Genomic DNA, 18738 nt, shown 5'->3' with positions numbered 1-18738 from the left:
GAGAAGTAGTATTAATAACTTCCATATATTAGTCCCCAGTGAAATTGTTTGATTTCTTCTACAAAGAATTTGAAATAAGAAATCCCTAAATCCATGTTGAATCCCCAAAGACTTGATTAAAAACTGTTTTTCTATTTGTTTATAAAAAACCCCAACCAATTTACTCATGCCATAAACACACTCTTTAATCCCATGAAACTATGATAAGCTTTTTAACTTTTACATTCTAAAGTTTTAGTTTAAGCATGCTTCCCTCACCTAATTATGCAGATTTTGATTGAAAACTGTAAGGAAAAGATTGTCTTAGTTAAACCATTTTGTAGTTATAGGCATATTAGTTTTACTACAGCAAGCTGTAGAAATAAATTAATATTTTGCCTGCTCTCTGTTTTTAGTTTGCTATGTAACATCGCCTGCCTGAATTAGGACATAACATTAAAACTGTATTCTAAATCTTGAAAGTAAATTTTTGAGGCTTTTGGGTGGTAACAAATATGATTACAGTAAGTCCCAGAGCTTCTGTCAAGAATTACTGGGAACATTACAAAGAAGAGGCTGCACCAGATAATTATGTGACCCCAGACTCTCAGTTCATGTTTCTGACATGTTCAAAATTAAGATGCATTTTGCAGCATAAAAATTGAGTTTCTATAAATACACATTTTCAATGGAATAATAATAATAATGGTTACAAAGTCAGTTCTGCTTTCTGCCATTTGTTTAGAAATAGAAATTTTCCTGTGATTTATTTTTACAGAAAATGCAATTCAGGCCTTCGGCAATGGTACTGATGTGAATGTGTGGCAGCCAATCTTACCAGTACAGACCACTACAGCCACAACTACAACGGCTTCCAGACTTAAAAACACAGGTTCAGAGACCACCAACAATGAAATACCCACCCACAACGATTCACCAGCATGTGCAAACCTGCAGGTAAGAGAGTCTTGTACTTGTTGCAGTGCATAAATTGAAGTTTTTCATAGATGTGTATACGGAGTAGTCTCCTGCTGCATAAATAGATGCCTGCTTAAATTGGAATATCTGTTTATTCCCATGTTGTAGTTAAAACCCGGATATATTGTAAAATATCAGACACTCCTATTTTAAATCAGAAACATGCATATTTCAAAGTTGACTTTATTGACTCTCTGACTCAGAAACAGGGCATAGTATTTAATTTGTTATCACAGGTTTGGATATGAATGTGGCACTCTCCAAACCCCGCCAGGATATGGCAGATTAAATTAATCCCCTGAGTAATCCAAATTCAGAGGCAACTCTTAATGTCAGCTAGCATGTCCTGCTGCCTTTTTTCTTATGTTATTGGCAGTAAACTTAAGAGGTTTTTTGGCTGAGTAGGGCTGGATATTAGAGAAAATGTGGTGCTACAAATTACATGATGAAAAAGCTGGACAAAGATGGAAGCTATTTTGAATCAGGCGCCTTCCTGAACTGGGGTCAAGGTTGTGATGTGATTTTGGCCAATGGCTGCAGCCATATTCTTTGACACTTCAATTAGGCTATTCATGGTGCATCACTGATTCTGGATTTAAAGAGGCTCATCACTTGCTGAAGGCAATATACTAGCTCTTAGAAAGTTTGAAGAACTTGGGCAGGAGACAACAGCAAAATCAAGGCAGGAAAGAGGTAACAGGAAATGTAAACTGGAAACATCTTTAGGTCAGATTAGAATCTGGGGTTATAAACATTTCTGGTGGTTTACATGCAAGATCAGGTCAGGGATAGATCAGCTTGGCCTGTTTATTTTTGTCTTTACAGAAGGAAAATTGCTATGTGACACAAACGAAAGTGTCCAACTTTTAAGGTCTCATCTGGTATTAAGATACATTTTTTCTGGATTCCCAAACTCTTCCACACTTGTAGCATTCACATTTCACTTACTTATAAAAAATTGATTTTGTATTCTTCATATTAAACTGTATCAAAGTTTCCGTGTTCACTAAACCGGACAATTAGCATCCCTCAGAAAAGGATTTTGCTTCTTAATTTTTCCTGCACCACTCTCTCACCTTCATCCTTTTCTAGTTTCTCCTTTTATTTTGCATTGGCAAATTGCATATAAATTAACAATTTTCAGAGGCATTACGGAGTTACAAAGTATATGGGGTTAATGGTAGATGGTGTTGAGTTTAGGTCCTTCTGTTTTAATTCTATTTTTCACATCTATGTGTTCATTATTAGTTAAGCTTTGTAAGTCATTGATGCAAGAGAGATAGTTGTAGGGATATATTTCTATATGCAGTAGTCATTTGACCAAATAGAATATGTTAAAAAGAAATGTAACCTTTTAAACCTGAAACTTGGAATATCTTGCATTTAAAGCAAGACCTTGGTGGGATATTATTATTCATGTTATAGTAAAAAGTTGTTTTATGGGAGAGGTCACATTTTCCTTCAGTGTTTGTAGTCCCCTATAGGGTAAGGCCTCCAGATGCTACCAAAGTACACATGATAAGGAATGAACTGAAGAAATGGGAAGTGATCACATTGGATTCAGTTTGATTTGCAAATGGTCCTCAAGCCTGAATAGATGTCCCAGTGCTTCGAAAATGAATGAAATTCTTCCCTGTCCTTACTCCTGTTACTCTGGCATTTTGAAGTCACATCCCACATAAGTTTATCAGCACTGGTTTAAAGCTATATTATGACTTCAAGTGTACCCCTGATATACTTGACACAAGAAGTAAAGTTCTGTAGGGAAAACAGCTTCCTTTAAATAAATTCCCTCTGCTGTTTTGTAGAAACTATAGATAAGTCTGCACTAAAAGGTCACTGAAGTTATGTGAATCAAGCAGTTCTATTCTTGTGGAGTACAACATTCTGGTGCTCACTACTCCCTTGTGTCAGAACTGAAACACAAAGAACAAAACTCTTATATTTTAATGCATTTTTCAAAAAATAACTTACGAATAGAGCCAAAACAAGCTCACACTTTTTAAGGAAGAAACCTGTGTTTGTTGGACAGTATGGTGCCACTTTGCACGTGAGACTGAAACCTCAATGCAAATTTTACAAAAGAACTGGAGGCATTTGTATCACACTTGGAGAAGTGTATTCATTCCATGGCTCTCCTCCCATGAAGAATATGCCTTTGTAGTATTTTCAAAACATGAACTAGTGCGACCAAAAGCAATCTGAAGGGCTTTGTTATATGCTTAGCAGTTGAGCTGAAAGGTTTCAAAAAGGCAACGTAGCCTAAACACTATGAAAAGTAGAATTAAAAGCATTAGTCTCAGCACAAAAAGACAATGGCAGAGCAGGGATAAGGAAATGATCAGTGAGATGCTATAAAGCTGCATATCCTAGTTAGTGGGTTTAAAAATACAGTGAAAGAAGAAAGAGCAGGAAGTGATTGATTAGTATAAATTGCCATGAACAAATACTAACCTCCTGGCCTTGTAAAATACAGGGCACTAACCCAATCTGCCAAGAGTGTCACTGACTGAGCAATTTTTGATACATTTTTTTCTAACTTGTTCAGTATGGTTGTATGAAAAGCAAGAATATACTAATGGTTTTGTCGCTGTGCCATGTTCTCTTGCACACATGCAAACCTGGGAATAAGAAGGGTTGTGAATGCTTGAAGAAAATATGAGATACTCTTTGTTTACCTGTATTCAATATTTTTTTCGAATACCTGTTGAAGGTTTGGACTTCTAAATAATTTTTGTTTCGGTGATGCTGTTTAGAAATTGTTCTTCATTACAACTTAACCATTGCTACAAGAATTTACAGTTCTCCTATTATGGTGGTATTTTCTTATTTCAAGTTGACACAGAGAAATGTTGATTTCTGATATGTGTTTATTTTATGTTTACATATGGATGGATTTGTGTAATATACTTTTTTTTTTTTTATCCCTTAATTAAATCAGCACTCCATCTTTGGCAGGAAGATGCTTAACTTTGTCAAGCATCCTATAAACTCTTTTATAAACCTGGCTTCTAACAAAGTTTGCTAAACACAGAGAGTAAATAGTGGTTAGTTTTATATAAAATGCTAAATTCAAGTATTCATTGAGGTGCTTGACATCTTGCAAAGGATCCTCAGCACCACATAAAAATAATTCATAAAATATTGTGAACAAAAAGGAAGATGAATGCCAACAACATTCTCCTTATACAGGCACATTTTATTAAGTAATTGCCATCCCTATCTTTTTTCCTGATAGCTTCACTCTAACATTTTCTATTTAACTGACATATTTGTTTATCCTTCATTCTCAGTCATAACTTGTGTTCAGTACGCCAGTCAAAAAATGGTTATGGTCTTTCAGTCTCACATTCTATCACCACTACTTGAACCATCATGTTGGATTATTTGAAAGGGACAAAAGAACAAGTTTGGATGTGTACTCACACCATGTATTCATCAAGAAAAATGCTGCTTCTGCATTTAGGAGAGATGCATGGAACTGAAAGATGACAATGAATTAACTTCAAGTGATAGATTTGATTAGATTAGACCCATTGTAACTACGTCATCAGCAGAGGTAAATAAAAACCTAAGAATATCATACTGGGTTTGCTATAATATTTTAGAGGACATTTTGCACAAGACAAAAATGATAGAAGTCAAGACGGTTAAGGCTGTTTAAGTCTAAATTTATGCATCAAAATCTATCAACTCCCTAGCTAGTTCTATACTTTGTTTTCCCATGTTTATTATCAATGTCTTGCTCTAGTTAACCTTAGTTCAGCATTCAGAGGGAATTTAAGGTTTTTGTGCTTTTGAAGAAATATAAGCAGTGGACACATATGATTGAGATACAGATGGAAGGTAAGTACTTTTCAGTCAAGTCCAGTATGTGAATATCTTTGTACTCTCAGCAGCAAAACTAAAAAATTATGAGATAGGAATTAAAAGCTCAAACATTTTGTGGGGAACAAGGAGCAAAAGAGAAATCTAGATACTTAAATAAGTCAATTCTTTCTATTTGCATGTAAGATTAGTGTTTAGAACAGACGTGGGTCATATTGCAAGCTGTTCTTCCACAAATTCACATAATTCCACATAAACTTGGGATTTTAAAAAACACCTATTATGGCGAGTCTTAGGACAAAACCCGTAGACAGGGCTTGTGATTCTCTGAGGAGACTAGGACTTAAACGTGACTCACAGACTGAAAATGACTGTGCTTTTCAGCTGTAGATCTATCTGTTGCAGATCTTCAGCACTGTGTGAGGAACTGCTAATCTGGTGTTTGAAGTACTGTCTATAATTATTTAATGTAGCTTCGCATGTGCTAAATATTATTATTATAAAGTATTGTGTAGGTGTTTGGAGAGGGTTAAAAGCTTCAGTGTAGTGTTCTGAGGATCAAGGCACAGCAGGTGTGGAGCTTCATGGACTGGTAATTGGGTGGTGGGTGAACAGAAGCAGGAAACACAGGCAGCATGTAGGTGTGTTGTTGATGTGGGGATAGTACAACGGCTGAGACGGTACGCTGGAATAGAGACAAAGGGAACTTGATTTATCCCCTGAGCATCAGCATTAACTCTCCCATATGCCTGGCACCCTCTTTCCCCCATCCCTTCACACAGCCTGTGATCTTTCTGTTTCTTTATCATTTTGTGAAAAACAAGCACTGTCCTTTCAAATGCCCCGCCTGCTCTGTCCTTTGGGAGAAGTCATACTTGGACCTCTTCCTCCAGGCATTGCAACCACACAGAAAGTTATAGTCTGGGGCAAAAGATGGACAGGAATATAAAACTCCCAATGCTGTGCCAGAACAAAATAAAAAAAAAAAAAAAGAAAAAAGAATATTGACTAAATGTTTCATTTGAAAAGATTTAAATTTACCTCCCGTGTTTTCAGGATTAGCTGATATAATGGGGTCAGCCTGGTGGTACAAGTGATTTAGAGAACACCTATTGGCAGCTTTTCTTCTGAAAAAGCAGCATCTTTAATTTGCTTCAGTAGCAATCCTGTTGTACCTGAAGAAGTCTTGTGTGCTTTGCATGTTCAGATTAAAATCTGACAGCCAGGGATAAGTTAAAGTTTCATCTCTAATCTTATACTTCTAATTTGGGGAGCACCTAAGAAAATTCTGTGTTTTACCAAAACGGAGACTGCTTTGTCCATTGATTTCATTGGCATTGATTTCAAGTGAAGTTAATCCTTGTTTGCTTCAGCACCATGCTGTCCTCAAAAAATGTGGATATATAAAATTTGGGTCCTCAAAAAATGTGGATATATAAAATTCCCTGAGACTGTATTCATTTACTACATGACTCTTGCACCTTTCAGACAGAACCAGAGAAGGTGAGCTCACCACGAGCGAGGGACAGGTTTGAGTTTTCAGTCTGTATGGCAATCTTGGTGTTCACAGGCAGGGAAGTGGTCAGCGGTCCACCTACATTACTGTGCAAACAGTGGACCTCAATGCCAAAAGGCTGCTTTGCAGTGAACATATACATACATATGCACTAGTGGTATGATCATGTAGACTGCTCCCACTTGGAGCAAGGTTGCGCTTGGGTTCTTCACTGTCTTTGCCAAAGAATTTCAGGACCACACAAGATAGATCATTTTCAAGCTTGTTGAAATCCTGCTAAAGTTAAGGATCTGATTAATAGAGCTGATTAATTTCTAAGTACAGAGAGACTTTTGCCTCTCTTTTGAACATTAAAGGAACGGTTTGAGGATGTAGCCAAGTATCATACCCTTTAGGCTCAGAAGTATCATATTAGCGTCAGTGTTGCTATGAGACATCAGCGATCAGTAGTCAGTAGAAAATTGTTCTCATTTACCAGCCTTGGTTGAACTTCTTAGTCGAACATTGGGCTCCATTGCAGGATCAGTCACGATTTGTGGAGTAAAATACAGGCTAAAAACTCTCCGACAGTGTAAGTCAGCACATCTCTATTGTTATCATCAGAGCTACACAGATGTACAATGATTAACGTTCAGTCTCTTTGGCATGTAGAGCTCTTTGTAAGCTGGACCTTATATTCAATGATCAGTACTCTGATGAAACATTTTTAATGTTGGAATTCGGCTGTAATAAACTTATGTTTCCAAAAGACAGCAAAATGGTTTATTTTGCATATTAGAATTACAGTTTAAATTATGGTTTTTTGATTAGCATGCTTTTCATTATACGGAAGTATTGTGCATGTATACTGCTGGAGAGCATAATACTTCAGAATTATTTCATCAATGATAAAATATTTTACAGTTCATTTAAAAAAAAAGTTTTAATAGTCTGAGCATCTTTAGTGTATTATAATAATACAGCGCTTTATAGCAGACTGTAAAACTCCAGGCTACAGTTTTAGGAATCATGCAATTTTGTTTTATAGTTTAATAATTGTTCAATTGAAAATGAGTATGAGGTTACTAAAAACCAATTTAATGACTTACAAAAATACAACTTTATTAAAATGTACTACACACCTTTACAGAAAATTGAAATTTCTTTGGACAGATTATAGTTCTTATCCTCAGAAAGAATTTTGCAAATTATTGCTACTAAAAGCAGATGTAGCATTTGCAGTGTTCCCCTAAGCCACTGTTGTTTCTACGTTTCACATCAGTATCCTCTTATAGGAATACCCACAAAAATACAAAGTGCTGGAATAAACTGGAATCAGAAAATTGGATCACATCAGATAAGCCAAATCAAACTATTCATAGCCCATGTTATTACTTTATGTGGTTCTTCATCATATTAAAGGTATTCCTAATGCCAGCCAACTTTAGTTCTCAATCAAATATCTAGTCCATCATGTCTTTCCCTTTTAAAACAGATAACTCACTACAGCCTGCAAAAACCAGCCATAAAATGGAGTACAGTATTATAATTTAATTTTAAGGCATAACTACTACTAATAAAAATTCTAGGTCATTGCATTGCGATGGTAGATGTTTAATCATATTGTCTTTGGAAGTATAGTTCATAATATATTGTGCGTTTATGGGACTTGACAAAGTGCTTTGTTTAAGACATATTGTTTGCTGTTAACAAATATTAGGTTTTAGCCATGACACTGCTTCCATTTATACTTGTTCAAGTGAATGTAACTCTGGTTATGGCAGCAGGCTGACCCTGTTGCAAAGCAAGTGCAGGCAAAAACGATCGTGCCACCAGGTTTTTAATGGAACGGAGAATAAGAATAGAATCATTGAAATCATTAGTATTTTTTTATTTTAACTGGAATAGCTTGCGGGAGTCCTACTTATAGACCAGAATCCCATCATACTAGCTATTCCACAGGCTCATAATGAAAAGGTAGTCCTGACCTTAAAAACCCAATGAATTGCAGTTAACTTCAGTGAAGCTAAGATATCACCTCATAGCCTTCATTTATTCTGAAAACCACATAGTGTATTTGAGTGCTCTAGAAACAATAAATATTTTACTATTATAAACTATGTTAATGCACTGTGTTATCCTCAAAAAGTGTATCCACAGAGATACATGAGGAAAACCAAAGTAAAAGACCGGTACTATCTCAGATAATTGCTGCAGTTGTCAATACAAAGACGTTTCTTTCTAAAGTATGAAAATAGCTTGGCAGTTGCCAGAATAGATCAAATTTAACAAATAAAATCTTTATCAATTCTGCCGTTTTTGAAAAAATTGTTATTTGCTAGGCAAGCAAAAGGATTTCACAAGACTTTTATAATTGAAATGTATTTTTAAACACTGTTACTGAAGCAGGTATTGATGTTTTTGTTTTGTAGTGTGACAGTTTAGGACAAATGACAGCATGGAGGCTAAATAATTCTCGATAGCGAAGCATTTTAATCACAAATGCATACAGTTTTACAAATTACATCCCTTCTCCATCTTGGGGGGGATGGTGCAGAGGGGTGACAATTCGGGAGCAGAGTAGCAATTTGTTGCACAACCTCCTCGTTCCATGGGGGAGAAGGATCACTGCCAGAGAGGGACCCTGATGCGTTGTGCACAATCCTGCTGCAGGGTCATGGGGTTTGCCTCATTTCTTGTCCTGCTCCCTGAAATCCCCAGAGGTTGGAGAGATGTTCCCAGATCCTGGAGTAGGGTTGTGAGGCTGCCCGCCCCAGAGTCTTTTCCCAAAATCTTTGTTCCCCGGTATTTTTATGAGTCCTTGGGTGTATGAGGGGGTAGAGAAGAGCTCATGGATGACTACTGCATTCAGATTCCACTATGATTCTCTGATTTGCTGTCACTCTTGTTGGCTCTTGCAGTCTGCTTGTTGCAGACACTTCTGGACATTTTTGCGCCTCTTAATGATCAACAGGATGTTTGCATAGATTAGCTATCTATTTCGTAGAGCACACCAAACCTGTGCTGGTTTTTGGGACAAGTGGTTGATCATATTTTTTCTACTGCTATGGCAAAGTGTCCATTAAAGTTCACTTTCTTATGCTCACAGCTCGCTCTGATTTATTTTCAGTGCAAAATAATTTTAAAGAAGATAAGAATTGGGTAATATACAGAAGCCACTGCCCTGTTGTGGTAGGTCCTGAGCAGCTTTCAGGGAAATAGCATTCTCCACAAGCCTCAGGAGCCTTGTGCACATGTTTACTTATCTATTTCTTAGTCGTTTCAAGTGTTCACATTGCTTTGTTGCTGGTTTTAGCTGAATCATTATGAAGAATGTAGTAGAGTTAAAACATGTGAGGAAGGTGTATGAATTTGAGTACTCCAATGCTCAGAAAAATAGGAAGGATAAGCTGATGTTACCCACTGGATGAAAATGGGCTTGAAGGCATTTACCATATTCTCTCCTTTTACACACCTTGCAGAACATGCCAATTGTGGAAGTGGATGTGGCAGCTTTGTTCATCCTCTTACACTCAGTCTCATGGCAACATTACTTTCCCTAGCACAGAACTGTAACCTTTCCTCTGGAGGTCTAAACATCTCTGCAGTACCAGCAAAGAAAATCACACTGCTTTTAGAGAGATAGATTCCCTTAAACTCATACATGAATAGCAGCTCTAAACACAAAGATCCTTTTTAAATACCTTCCTGTACTCTTGGAAACCCTCCCTATTGGAAATAATAGAAATTCAAGAAATACACTATTTTATCATGGAGGAAAGTTCCCCTTCAGGAAACGATAACCAAGACTAGTTCTGCCTATTTGTGTGATGTGAGTTGTTAGACTATTAGTCTCAATTTACTGGCATTTCTACACCATGTCGAAACCTCACTTCCAGTTAGCCATTAGTCTTTATTAGATCCTTTTCCTATCTGTCCTTTCCTCTTTTTTTTTTTTTTGTCCTTTCTTCTTGCAGATCCATTCTGTAATCTGGGCACTCAACTGCCTCATAGACTTATTCTGGTATGAAATTATCAGTATACATTTTTCCATATTCCCTCTAATGATGTCATGGCTAAATGCAGATTCAGGGGGAAAAATACTGCACAAGACTGAGCTGGAGGGGTGCTGAGCCCATATAGCACAGGAGGAGTCACCATGCCATCACTGGCTTGGCTGCCTTGGAAGAAGGGGAAGGGGGAAAGGGAAGGGGCTGGGCGTTATGGCCATACTGGGGCATAGTTAAGAGATTGGAGTAGGTCTGTATTTTGACTTGGGAAAAATGTGTGAGGCAACCCTGCTTCCTTATCCTTGAGTAAAGAGGATACATTGCCTTCCTCTGTCAACAGCAAACCCAAGTACATTATGAATGTTTATGCATATAAAGTCCTTTGAGTATAAAGAGGCAATCGCACGACCTAATCGAATTCTGCTTTTCTTTATACACTTGTAAAAATGGAATAACTCCACAGCTGTGTAAATTACAATTATCCTTAAGTGTACATTGTAATTATCAGTTACTCCTTACATATGTATACATCATTCTTTGATATTTCTATGTAAACCATAAACTAATGTTCTTAAAAAATAAACTACCCAGGCTCACAGTTATTGTGTGGCAGATATGATCAAAAGCATTTCAGTAATAATGAAGAAGATTTTTTAGGAATAGTTTCTTCCTTGTAACCAGCAGCAAATGAAATATAGAAAAGCCCAATGGAAATTAGAATACAATAGTAAGTAATCATTCTAAATCATACATTGGTGACAAGGCAGCATAGCTGCAAAAATAGTATACTGTGGAAGAGCTAAAATTCAGAACATTTTCCATAGCATGCTTAAATTTTTCAAGTAGTCAAACCAAGTTTATAGGACAGAAAATGAAACGCAGTCTTTTAACCAAATTGGCTAACATATACTCTTAATAAAAAAACATTAATGATAACAAAACATCTGAACATAAATATATTTTTGTTCTGCTTTTAACCTGTCTGTTCATTTTACTTTTAGTCTTCACTGTACATTAGTAATCAAATACTGGAAATAAATCACACCCTTTATCTCCTACTTACTTTTTATCACTATGACTCCTAATCAGCTGTCTTACCTGAATAATAGATTTCTATGTTACTCTCAAGCCTTCTACTCTACAGCATTTTTCAACTTGCTATTGAGTTCCAGAACATGAGACGCTGTCACCCATTTCAGTTCCTTGCCTTTGAAATCAATAGGAGTTCAAAACATTTATTTTAGTCTGTACTTTGGAGGAGAGCCTAACTATTTCACACCAAATTATAGTTCTAATCAGTGGACTTGGCCTAATATTCCCACCTCAGGTTAAGCTCTCCTGCATGCCTAGCTCTTTCTGTGAGACACAAGTAAACAGACTGACTGTTGTGCATAATGGAGGATATTTTTTCATAGGTTCACTCAGCATGTGTCCTAAAGAATTATAGGATTATCCTCCCTCATGTCTTTCTTAAAACAGAATTAAGTATTCAGGGCAGTAATTTACTAAATACTGCATTACATGGTACTACTTTATTTTTCCAGATTGACATTTTCAGAAGCCTCAAGTTGCCTCTAATTCAAGGCTAGATATGCATTACCACATGCACATAAACATTTGGATGTACTGAATTCATGCTCAGATTTGAAATGTGTGCATTCAAATTTGTTATGTACATTGCAGTTAAGACCAGGTAGGATCTAAATGGCTACCTGGAGCCATAAGTACCTAATTTGTGCAGAGAGTTGGGTAAGTGGTCATATAAATTAAGTGTGCGTGGATGAAAGCAAAGCAGTTACAAGAATCCAAGAAAACCTGTTCCTAAATTTGTGTCTGCACAAATGTAAAAAAGTGGCTTGATCAGAACTTTTCTGACCAACAGTGTTTAGTATGTTTTTTACAATGGCTTGCCCTCCTCTAGAAAAAGTAGTGCATTAACAGTTGCATGGATCCGAGTTAAATTCTTGAAGACCATTATATAATGAATTCTATGTCAGTATGCTATTCTGCACACTTCAATCACATACGCACTGTAATTATCTGGTTCTGAGGGCAAATTTAGGGATCTGTTCTTGCAGGGAACTAACTGCCTGTATACTATTTCAGAAGTCAAATGCAAATTCAGAAGGAAAAATTGTCCCTTTTTTCATACTGATTTTGAACTTAATTAGTTTGACAAATTCATGCAACTATTTGCAGAATCATGCTCTCATCAAGAGTTGGCCTAACCCTTATTACTTTTGATTAAGATTTCCTGATTATTCCTAAGGATTCAGTCACGGTTATTTGCAGATGAGAAATTCAGATTGTTATAGGCACAACTGAACAGGTTTAGATAAAAAACACACCCGGTCTATACCCAGAGAACAGCTTAATGAGGATACTTGGGAATCATTAATTAAGCAGAGGCTTTTCACCTTCAGGCTGATGGCTCAGATACAATGTTGTATTTAGTAGCAGTACAACTCTTTGGTAAGTGCCCTTAGTGAGAGAGCTCTGCTCTTTGGGAGCTGAACTCGATGCCCTGGGTCCGCATCACAGGGACAGCCCCTAAAACACAAGTCATGCTGGCTCATGTTGGTGTAACAGGGGACTGGACTCTGGTGTTTCATGAACATTTAAAGAGAGCAACTGGCAAAGCTGCAGCTCCAAATAATCTCCAAGCCAGTGAGGCGCATCTGCTCATATATGCTCTGCAAGTCCTCATTCATCATCTGCTGCCCTTTGTTATGTACAAAGCCTGTTGTAGTGCAATTACATTCATCCATGCACAGCATATCAGAAATGCGATGTCCCATGCTGTTCATGTGGTCACTGAGTGTGACCAGCATAGTGATATCCCAGATCCCTTTTAAGGATGCTGTTCTCAAATACTAGAGAGGCTAATCCCATCTTGGCCACTGAACATGGCATCTCTTCAACCCATTAAATTCACTTCTCACTGGGACAGCTCAATACACTAGTTCAGTATCAGTGGTGGTGCGCATATGCAGCCTGCATATACAATATACATACGTTAATATACAGGAGACGCAGCTGCGTTATACTCATCCCTCATCTCCAGTAATGCTATCTTAGTTCTGACTTTCCACCCACTGGTCTGGAGGTAGGAGGAACACAAGAAGCCATATTGTTGTTGTAGTCAACACACACTCGGATGTATTTTTTTGGAATGCTTCCTCTCTGGAAACTTGATGACAACTTATTGACACTGAGACTTGCTAGTAAGACAAAGCTGATGCTTGCGAGTATTAGATGCATCTGAGTAGGTAGATCACAAAAAACACCCCTCACTTGGTCTGTTTTCTACTTGCCTCAGCTCAGTCCAGAACTATTAATAAAACTGTTCTGCACTCAGGGAAATATTTGCTGCCAACCATCATCAATCACGATTCTCTTCAGATAGCACTCTCAAGATGTTTTTCTAGGTGAAACCTTCTAATCACTCTCTGGAGTCCCACTAAAGGATGTTAAAATTTGGTAGCATAGGGCACCTTCAAGATTTTTCCTGTAGGGTTTGCAATGGAATTAGAAAAATCTGAGGATACAGGAGGACTGTCCCTTTTTAACAGAGCAGCTCATCTCACAGAAAGGGAAATGAAGGGCATGGGGAAATATCCTGAGTGCTTTGCGATGTTATAAACCTATATCCCATTAATTCCTCAGTCTCTTTGATGAAGCGCACTGCCTGAGGTGCAAATTAGTGCCACTTTTGTGCATTGAACCTGTCCTCTTAAGAGAAGAAGTGCTCCAGAACCACCTCCTCATTTCAAAAATACTACAGAATAGTTGTCAGTATTGACCTGAGCTAGATTAAACTAGTTACCTTGGAATATAAGGCTGTATATCCCATTACTAATCCCCTGAACTATCCAGTCTGCCACAGCATAATACTTCAAAAAGTAGGCAAACTAGTCACAATAAATCTTCAAAAGGTTCTTCCAGTTTAGTATGGAAACCTTACAAAATGTACCCGAAGTGATCCTGTTGATCTCCATTACTTGCATTATTAGCATTCATCTATTTGTATTTTCTGGTTTATTAAATGTAAACATAAATGTAAGCCTTCTGTCCTTCTGTGAATGATTTGTGTGATGAAACAAAGCAGGATCATATCCTGTGAATACAATTTTGCATAATCTGATAATTATTTGCTTAATCTGGTTATTATAGGCTCAGATTTGTTTTAATGGGGTTATAATTACTAAACATCTAACACTGACAATAATTTTTGTGTCTAAGAAATTGTTTCAGTGATTGAAGAAATTTCTCTGTACTTCTTACTGAGCTCAAATTTGAGGCCATATATACAGATGATATTAGGAAGTTACTTTTCATTTTCACTTGCTGCTGCCTGGCCAGTGGAAGAATTCCCCTTGGTGCGGTGGGATCAGGGCAGTAAAGAATAAGGCACCTTTCTAATAAGGTCATGATTCTGCAGACTCCTCTTACATGAGAGTTTCTCTGCTTATTTGAATAGCTTCATTAACTACAGTGTAACTGTTGTGTGTGAGAGCATCATTCATGTATAAGTAATGGATATGAAGAAGGCCACTATAATATCATCCATTAAAGTGTAGTCCACTATAGTATAGCCCATTAAAGAGAATTAGTGTTAGGATTTCAGTCCTAGTATTTTTGAGAAGGGATGATTTTTCTCTCCTTCACTCACTTCAGCAGGGGAAGAATGAATGTAGGATGCTACATCAAAGTCTCTCTTAAGTATTGAGTTTTAAGATCCATGCTGCAAGGGTCTTTTAATAACGTTTAGGAAGCTGACAGGACAAGCCAAAGCCTAGCTTAGCTAATGGAGATCTGTGGACAAGACCAACAGGATGTTTATTTTTTTTCAGTCATGACGCAAATCCATTGAAACATATGCTTTTTGTACAAAATAAAATGCCAACAATCAAAATTGTGTGATATTAATTCACTTTTAGAAATTAAAATGCTATCAGAATTTATTAATCAGGAATACTAACAATGATTTTGAATGCCTTTCTACAAAAGTATAAAGGCATATATTCTAATGAGAATAAAAATAGATTATTACAGACACAGGTAGAAGCTATGCTTGAAGTTGTCTTACATTTCGCATTAAAAAAATCATGCATGCAGTGACTTTGAACTTTGCCAAAACATTAACTATTTGGGTGAAATTCTTCATGTTATGTGTGTGGCTCTGGCTGAATTATTGGGGAATAACTGCCTGTCAAAACCACAGTATGCCCTAATTTGTTTTTGTTATAGACTCACCTTGGTAAATTTGACTGCATTATTTTAAAAAACCCTCTCTGATATTTTTATTCTGAATGGTATTTTCAGTCCCAGAAAGGAACATGGATACTGAGGCAAGTACTGCAGCAAGTTCACTAAAATTTCAGCCCTGCCGGTTCTAAGGATACATCTGTGCACCTGCAGAATTCAGCCACAGGATTAGAGGAACAGGGAGAAAATGCTTTAAATTTTTATTTCAGTGGCACTTCTGGAGAGCAGATTGTGCCAAAAATGCAAAATTCACCCATTATTCCAAATCACAGCTGTTGAAGATTGAGTTACTTTAAAAGAAAAAAAACAGTCTCTAAATCATGTCATGATTTAATGGTACTTGGGTACAGGCATAGCCACATAACTGTGGATGTAAGGAAACTAATAAATTGGGCTTAAAATGCGCAAACAAAACTGAGGAGGGGAGGGCATAGCTGTATGATGGGTGCTCAACTAAGCGGCTAGTTTCTTCTACCTTTCCGTGCAAGGTCACTTTAGTATCTGCAGCCTTTGCTTTTGCCTCCCTGTAATTACAGCAAAGTCGCTTTTTATCTGAAGTGTTGTCGAAACCCTTTTAAGGCTTTCTGTGTTTTCCTTCTGGGCGTAACCTTGCCAGGACTCACAACACACACGCATACGTGCATACGCATATGGTTAACAAAGGGAAAAGTCTTGAACGTTTTTAGTCATTTAACCAAAAGCAGATGTTCATGGTCATTCTCTTCCCTTCCCTTTTAAAATTTATGAGTGAATGCAGTGCTCAAGAAACCAGCAATAATATCAGTTGCTTAAGGTTGGCATAGCATGAACGGAAGCTTCCTGTAATGCTCAGCGCTCAAGGCCTCGTGCAGACTGATGTTCAAGCAAGCTTGCCTGATCTTTCCTTCCAGCTGCAGAACCAGAGGACACCACCCCTGGTCCTGCTGCCCGAGTGCGGAGGCAACGCGTGACCTTGTTTTCTTAATCTCTTCCACCTACTGACAGCTGGGAGCTGGATGTCTCATGAGGCCGACCGATGCGGTGAGCATCCCTACTGAGCCCTCTCCCTGCAGCTCCGCTTTCAGCTTCGGAGGCTCCCAGGTTGTTCTTAGCGGAGAGTCACAGCCCCACACCGTCCCGTCATCTTCTTGGCGTGAAGGAGAACTTGCCTGCCCAAGCGCAGAGCAGCACGTCGCAGCCACCCTCCAGCCTAGGCACACTTGGAGGTGTGAGGTACGGTGTAGAGGCACCGTAGCTGCATTAGGATGGTGCCTCTTTTCAAGGCTCATTAGTGCAACGCGGGCCTGGGCTGTTCTGGCTGAGCTGCTTTTAGTCCCCTAGTAGCCGTGGCTGACAGCTGCTCAGGAGTGTTTACACCACACTCCAGTGCACCACGTAGCCCGGTCTAATAGGGGAGGTAGGTACTTCGCCGGCTGCCAAACAGAACAACTTTGTTTGCATATTTGGACACGCACGGGCACACACTCCAGCCTGGGGAAGTGTTGTGGGATCTGTAGTTCTTCAGTGGCTTACCTTTGTTCAAAATTAACAGCTGAGTGTGTCTTTTAACTGGGATTGTAATGGCTTTGTGTTCACGCTGCTTTTCTTTAAATGCTCTTTGGTGCGCAACAGCCAAATGCTACCTGTAACTGCTGTGTATGGCACTGGGTTGATAGCTGCCATGAATCACTAGGGAAATGGGTTTTAATAATAAAATCCCAAACAACTAGACTTTGGATTACATGACTGTTCAGTTTTATAACTAGAGGAAAAAAAAAAAAAAAGAAAACCTAGGCAGCCTAAGCCACTGAGATATTAACCTAACAAAACTTACTCCATCTATGCTTTTTAGTATTCTGTTTTCTCCTCTGCCCTTCTTAATGCAAAAATATTTGCTTAAGGCAAATCCATAAAAAGACCATATTAGGAGAATTGCGTAATATCTCCTAAAAATAGGAAGGAAGAATCTAGGACTGTGGAAATTCATTTTACTCAGATAAATGAATGACTGAACACGAAAACAAAATTGTAAGCAAGTTACTGTACTGCCATGAAAGGTAAGTCAGTCAGTTCAGTTGTCTTGGCTGGGTGTCATATTTTGTGCTGTGCGCACTGGGAAACTAATTGCTTGAAATAAATATTTGAAGATCTCTGTGTCTGGTCCTTGTAAGCTGTTTGATCAGTTTGGTGTTTCTGATAGGATCTGTTTTTTATAAAACCTTTAAGATTGCTGTTAGGCAGTTTTTGTGCCATATTGTCCCTGCCATATAAGTGCAGTGAGAGATGGGGCTTAATTGGGTCTCATCTTTACTAACATAAGGATCTGGGAATGGTCCAGCAATAATTCGTATGGCACGGGTCAACTTTCCTTCTTTCCACCCTTGTTTCTGGTTGTTTGGGAAGATTACTGACCCCCTCCCCCACCCCTCCCAGTCAAATTTTCTTATAATTTTAAGATTGAAGAGGTTGGAGGGAGGAGATTTTCTTCTACCTGTATTGAACTTTATCGACTAATAGGCCTGTTTCTCAGATTTCTAAAGTCTTGTCTGCTGCTAAGTATGTTTCTAGCTACAGCTATCAAGAGACCCAAGTGTCTGCACTCGACACCTGTTAGAGCAGAGCTAATTTGATCCATCGTTACCCAGTGGTCTGGGGAAGAGACACCATTTCCAACCCACCTGGCCCTGTCCAGAAGAGACTGGGCAGTGCTCCCTTGTTGGTGACTAAAGAGCTGGAAAGCTGGCTTTAGCAGAACAGGGACCTACATGTGTCCTAGCCCCTCTTCCCACAGGATTGATTCCTCATGCCTGCCCTGGGGTGAAGATTTCTTTTCAAGGCCCTTTCCTCCTGAAGGAATGCTTGGAAATGTTCTCAGGAGACCCACCACCCCTTTTTCCCTTTCCTGATCAGAAAATGAACCTCCCTGCTTTGCGGTAGTCCCTCTGTGCCTTGTTTCTGATGCTTAAGTACTCAAAACCAGCAACAATCTACTGATGTTGAGGGATAAGGGGACTTTTTATATGCAATGTGTGTTCCCTTAAGAAAGCCAGAGCTTTGTGAAGGTAGGTCTGTCGCTGTGTGGTGTAGCCCACTGAGCAGCTGTCTGCTGGTTTTGGATGGGGCCTGACCCATGACTTCTGAATGCTTGAACTGGGAAACCAGAGGGTGGCTGGGCCCAAAGGCACTCGGGGCGTCCTGCAG

The 18738-nt window shown here is 38.4% G+C and overlaps 1 protein-coding gene across 1 annotated transcript in view; it reads left to right on the top strand.

The window, feature by feature from the left end:
- Window positions 1-18738, top strand: part of GFRA1 (GDNF family receptor alpha 1) — a 152135-nt gene that overhangs the window by 117108 nt on the left and 16289 nt on the right. The window contains exon 7 of the mRNA XM_052799707.1: window positions 758-936. Coding sequence (XP_052655667.1) covers window positions 758-936 — 179 coding nt within the window. The remainder of the gene's footprint in view (window positions 1-757; window positions 937-18738) is intronic.

Source organism: Harpia harpyja, chromosome 10 (assembly GCF_026419915.1).
Source record: "Harpia harpyja isolate bHarHar1 chromosome 10, bHarHar1 primary haplotype, whole genome shotgun sequence".
NCBI classification, from domain to species: domain Eukaryota; kingdom Metazoa; phylum Chordata; class Aves; order Accipitriformes; family Accipitridae; genus Harpia; species Harpia harpyja.
This window is presented reverse-complemented; position numbering and strand designations above follow the sequence as displayed.